The 6,283-nt window shown below is 40.2% G+C and overlaps 1 protein-coding gene across 1 annotated transcript; it reads left to right on the top strand.

Annotated features, from left to right (window-relative positions):
- Positions 1 to 3,591: 3,591 nt before the first annotated feature.
- LOC105048882 (uncharacterized) lies at positions 3,592 to 4,935 on the top strand. Its single transcript, XM_010928358.4, has 2 exons — positions 3,592 to 3,752; positions 3,841 to 4,935. Exons 1-2 carry the CDS (start codon positions 3,666 to 3,668, stop codon positions 4,624 to 4,626), a joined length of 873 nt encoding a protein of 290 aa, XP_010926660.1. The 5' UTR covers positions 3,592 to 3,665; the 3' UTR covers positions 4,627 to 4,935.
- Positions 4,936 to 6,283: the final 1,348 nt, after the last annotated feature.

Here is a 6,283-nt window from a genome sequence, read left to right as displayed (position 1 = left end):
GATTGGCCAACAGATGAATATTTTTATTTCAAATCTTTCAAGTGATTAATCCAGTCAGCTTCCTCTCAGTCAGCCTCCCTAGTCAGCCATCTTTCTTTAGGCCATCCTCATCTCCTCATCTACTCGTCGCTATCGTCCTGTTGTTTAAGCTGATATGAAGGATTAGATTATCAGATTTTATGTCTTCTATGGTGCGATGATGTAGTAGTTTTTGGTTGTATATGTTGTATGGTGTATATATGTTATGTAGTATGATGATGTAGTACTATATTTTTTTGTAGTAATTTTTGATTTATGGTATTAATATATCTTCTTGGTATGAAAGAACGATATTGAATGGTTAAATGATGTTGAATGATTAAATATTAGATAATTTTAATAATTAATTTTTTATGTAACTAATATAGTATAAATTGTAACATTAATGATTATAAAATTATTTTAGTATGTATAAATATCACAACCATCGAGAGTTGTATATATCAAGATACTGGGGCCTCCTACGTGTCCGTCTCTCGTAAACGCATCTCATCTCTGGCTGCCGATGGCACAGACTGAAGTCATCTATCCTCTAAGATAAGTCGCATAGTATCAATAAGATCATCTATTATATCGATAAGTGCTCGATCTTTACATCCAACAGTGATCAAATGAAATCCACTCCTTGCCATATGATATAGCGATGTGATCCTTTGAAACTGTAAAAAAATAAATATTACTCATAAGTATATTAATAACAATATAACAAAATGAGATAAAAGCAAAATATACTTATCACAATATCCATCATACCATCCGAAGCATGGAACCTCATCTCGAGATGCTCATTCATCAATGGCGAGATGAATCGTCTGGTGATGCTCCTATACCACTGCAGATATGAATCATAATAATATATCATGGGAATCATAGGTGGATCAGTCACAATCAAATTCTCTGGTTGCTCCCATGCATCAATATACTCCCGATGCTCTCAAATCCAATCATGATGATGTCGCCCTCGTCGATCTAAATAGTGAAGAGCATCTCAAGTGTCACATGGTGGGGGAACGTCCTGATGTATGCCAAACTATCGCATCACGTGCTCCGGATAATAAATCTCCACATGTCGAAGTAAATGAGAGGTGCGCGTGTCCTCCATATATGCTGATCTGATCTACATATCTCGGACAATGTGGTCAATATATTTGGTATGTAAGGCACCCATAATATCTTATCATCACGCTGCTGATCTAACTAATCCTTATAATATATAACTGTGTGCGGTATCGGATTGCTAGCACCAGTCAATCGAGTCCTCCACCTGTCCAAAATAAAGTCACTATGTTATTATATGAAAATATACAGTCATTTATTAGGTAAAATCAGTGCTATTGGTTACATACCTGCATCCTAGTAGATCAGCCTGATCATGTTGTACGCCACCAAATGAACTCTCAAAAGCAGCATCATTCACATCTAATGAGATATGTCCTACTACATATATAAATAGTAAGAGTAGTATTAGATAGCGTATATGACTTTAACAATTTTTTTTTATAAAAAATGTAAGTAGTAAGAATAGGATTAGACTACTTACACCACCATCTAAAATAGTCTGTGATCGATGGTGCTCTTGTAATATAAGAATACTTTTGTTTCAAGAGTCTAGATGCTGTGGATCGTAAGCCATAACACGCTAATGAACGTAAAATAATGATATATATCCTAAGTATATTAGAGCATGAGAAATATGATAGCCATTCATTTCATGAGAAATATAATTTTCAATGCTTGATGATGTCACTAATTCATTACTAGTAAATATCTGGTAGCACAATATTGTCATATAATACAACTTAAACATACAATACAGTTCATCTCTGGATATAAAATAACATTGAAAATATAATCCACAAAAATACATAAAACAATATTGAAAATACATCTCCGGAGCCTTTAATTTCTTTCACTGATAGTCAGAGTTCAATCTTCGACCAGCGCTAACACAACCACCATCATCTAAATTTATGTGGTTAAAAAATTATCGGGGTTTGTGCAAATGAGGTTGAGGTTCTCCCACATTAATATCAGGCTGAATATCTTCATCACCATCTTCATCTTCATCATCACTGCTACTGTCCTTGTCCATCCAATAATCTTCATCCTCATTGCATCTGATTCAAAATCTAGATTATCAGAATTTATTCCACCGCCTACCCAGTCATCATCCCCTATATGAGTGTCATATCCCGCACTTACTACTACTTCCACTATAGGAGAAGTCACCATAGCAGAAGACATCACAAAAGAAGTCACCATAGGACTTTAAATAATTGGACAACTAGGGCCAGCAGTAGTAAAATGTTGTTCTGCAAACATGGTCTCAACACTATCGGTTTGCATCATAGGAGTTACGAAAGGCGAGGAAGGCCCAAGAGTATTGCCCTCTTGGGTTAAAAACCCACTATAGTACCCAAAGTGCGATACATCTTCCTTTTCAATATATAATTCTAAAAATCGATATTTTAAATATTTCAAAAATAATATCAGTATTTCTTGGACATCTTCATCGTCATTAATTGAAACTAAGAAGGACGGGGCTGCCGCCTGGCCAAAAGAGGGTGGCCGCCGAGCCAAAGGGGGGGCGGGGCTGCCGCCGGCCAGGGGCCGGGGGGGTTGGGGGGCGGTCGTCGCCGGCAAAGGAGAGAAGAGGGGGAAGAGGGAGAGAAGAAGGAAGAGAGGCTTACCGGTGCAGTGAGCTCGTCGGAGATCGGTCGGAGCGGTCGAAGTGGGGATTGACGGTGAACGGGTGGAGAAAGGGTGAAGTTCGGCAGTGAACAGGCGGAGAACGAAAAATAGAAGGGAAGAAGGAGTTTAAGTGGTATGGATCTTTGAAAACGTCATTTAAAATAATATTTTCAAAAGTATCATTATATATTTTTTTAATTAATTTTTTGATTTTATGGGAAATGAAGGGAGGAGATGATATGGAGTGAAGGAACACCATTTCAAATGATTTTTTTATTAAAAGATATTATTTAAAATAATATTTTATATTTTTACATCGATTCTATAAATAAATTGGTGTGTGTATTAATTTTATAATTTTTTTTTTTTAATATTACTTATGTAAAGAACCCTCAAGGACTCGAAGCAACCTTTTATTTTAATAAAAAATACTTTTATTTATTTATGTCGCCCCTGCTCCCCATCAAAGCGGCCTTTTTTTCGTTTTTTATTTATTTATGCTTCCCCCCATGTTCATCTATGATGTGCCCAGTATCCTATTTTCTTTTTCAGAAGGAGACCTTGTCTCCACAACATAAAAAATAGCCCTTCTCACAGGTTGGTAGGGACCACTTAAAAACATTTAAGTGCAACCCACCTGCTCGCAGAGCACATGATGGGTGTCAGAGAGAATAAGTCCATCTATATTTCGTTTGTTTTTCCTCTGCTCTGAATCCCTCCAGAATTTTCAATTAAAAAACGGTCCACCTCATCGATCCGTGTGAACTCCCCATCAGTTCTGTCCGTCCCTCCTTTCTCCACCGTCCGATATTTGCCATCAACCTTTACTCTTTTTGTTCCCTTCCCCAGTATAAAAAAAACAAAAGAAAACAAACCCCCACCATTCTACCCTCTCTCTTTCTCAGTTCCTCGATTCCCCCTTTCTCTCTTCCAAGATGGTCTTCGCCGCGGCCGCGGCCTCTGCTTCTCCCGGTAACGCCGCCGCCGCCGGCCGCTACCGGCAGCACCCACCATACAAGGAGGTAGGAATAATTCGTCCTTTTTCTCTTCATTTTTGCAGCTGAGTTTTTTTCTCATGGTTCTTGTATTTTTTTTCCTCCCCATTTTCAGATGATTCTGAACGCGATCGGGACGCTGAAAGAGAGGGGAGGGTCGAGCCGGCGAGCCATATCGAAGTTCATCGGAGACACCTACTCCGACCTGCCGCCGACCCACGCCGCCCTCCTCGGCCACCACCTCCGCCGCCTCAAGAACAAGGGAGTTCTCCACATGGTAAAGAACTCCTACAAGATCTCCATCACCGTCAAGCCTGTGAATCCGGAGGCTAGCCCCGCACCCGGCCCGAGACCCCGCGGCCGGCCCCGAAAAAATCTCCCCGCCCCTCCGCCTAAGGTGAAGTCCAGGTCCAAGCCCAACGCCGCGCCGGCGCCCGCGAAGAGGAAGCCGGGCCGGCCACCGAAGATGGCCAAGGTGGCGCCGCCGCCGACGGGTGAGAAGAAGAAGCGCGGTCGGCCGCCCAAGTCGGCCGTGCCATCCGTCGTGCCCAAACGCTCGAAGGTCGTCAAAGCGCCCGCAGCTGCTCCGGATGGGAAAAGGAAGCCTGGTCGGCCACGCAAGAACACGACGGTGGTGGCTGCTGTGCCGAATGTCAATGCCGCTCCATCTGGTGAGACGCAGAAGAGGGGTCGGGGTCGGCCAAAGAAGGCGGCAGCGCCACCCTTGCCGAAGCCGGCCAAGAAGTCTCAAGAGAAGGCAGCGGGGGCAGACGAGGCAGCGGTGCCTGTTGTCAAAAGACGTGGCCGGCCTCCGAAGAAGGTTAATGTGGCTGCTGTAGTGGAGCAGGGGAGTGAGCAAGTGGCAACGGGGGAGACACAAGAGAGTGCCCCTGAAGCGTGAGTGCTTTATTTTACTATGAGCAGATATGTGCTTACATGTTGTTGTTGTTGAGCTGACATCTTTTGGGTGTTGTTTCATTGTAGTGTTTTCTTTTGTTGGCCCTATTGATTGGGTTCAGGATTGAGAAGTTAGGAACTTTAGAGGCTGAGGATGAGATGGTAGCTAGATGTGTATTCGAACTCTCATGCTAATTAACAAGTTGGAAGTAGTGCGGAAAATAGAATTAGTGCTGTAATCACCCTTGTTTCAATACACTGTTGTTTTGTGAACAATTCAATGTAATTCTTAGTTCTTGCTATTAAGGATGCATTTTTATGGCTAGGATTTAATTGGAGCTACTTTCGCTTGCATGCATGCGTTCTTCTACTTGATAATAGGTGTCTGATTAATTCAGTTAACTCTTGGAAAATGTCATGAATTTCAAGCTGCAATTGATTTACTCCATCTGTGCTCGACCAAGAGCTTGATATGCCAAAACAGTGACTGACTAATGTTCAATGCAATATCTTTGGTTAATTTTACTATGGTGGTTTTAATGGGTCTCTTTATATGCTGCATGAAACCTCGTTTTCACTGATGTCATAAATGATGTAATGAAGAGTGTTGAAATATGGACACTTTGTGTTCTATGGTTAGACACCTTTTCTTTGATCTTATTATGCAGCATTTGGATAGACGTCGTAGCAATTGATCATTCCAAATTTGGAGAATAGACTGTTTGGGAAATTATGTTTTTGGATGATTTGACTTATGAAATCTTGTCATGATTATGTTATAAGCTGCCATTGAATTACTATACCCCTTGAAGTTATGAAGACCATATTAATTGCAGAGAACATTTGCTTGTGCTCCCACACTGCACAAAGAATTCAATATGTCAAATTTTGTATAATCAAATTGATGAGTTCTTATTAATGTTTTATTCACCCTTAACATTCTGGGCCATGTTGGATGCCCAAGTAGTCAATCTTTTCGTAGTATCTTCTTGCATGAGAAAGCTTTAAGCAAGAAACTGTGTCTATTGTGAAATTTGAGAGATTGAAGGACCTTTGTTTTCCATACCTTCATTATTAGGAGAATATTTTTATTGGATGTTATTATCATAGCTGTGAGAGATGGGGTGCATTGGCAGTTTCTCTTGATGCTTGAAACTTTTGCAAGGTGACCTCTCAATTGCAACTTCTGCTTTATTAGACATCCAAATAGTGGCTTAATGATTAAAACTAGTTGGTATTATAACTTCTTAGATCTTTTTGTTTTTTTTTTTAATCTTTTGATTTGATATGATTTCTCCATCTTATATACTACCTTTTCAAGCATTGTTGACTTTTTTTTTTTTTTTTTTTTTTTGAAGTTGATGGACTTCCTATGACCAATCTTATATACTACCTAGTTGTTGTTTTTTCTGTTTGTCACCTCTCTTTCCCAGTTATTTCTGTGCTTTGGATTGGTGCTCTGCAACTTTCAAGGTTTTGAGTGCAACCTTACTTTTCTATGACCACAAGAAACATGCCTTATTCTAACTAATTGGGTCAGCTTTATGAATCCATAGTAACTAGTCTTGTCAAAATCAAATCCATGCTTGTGAATTGGCTTTCCAATTCCTTCTTCAAAACTTCATCCATGTCAATTGAGGCCTTCTGCTCTCATATCTTGT

Source organism: Elaeis guineensis, chromosome 7 (assembly GCF_000442705.2).
Source record: "Elaeis guineensis isolate ETL-2024a chromosome 7, EG11, whole genome shotgun sequence".
NCBI classification, from domain to species: Eukaryota; Viridiplantae; Streptophyta; class Magnoliopsida; order Arecales; family Arecaceae; genus Elaeis; species Elaeis guineensis.
The sequence above is the reverse complement of the archived record's forward strand: the minus strand, read 5'-3'. Positions and strand labels throughout refer to the sequence as shown.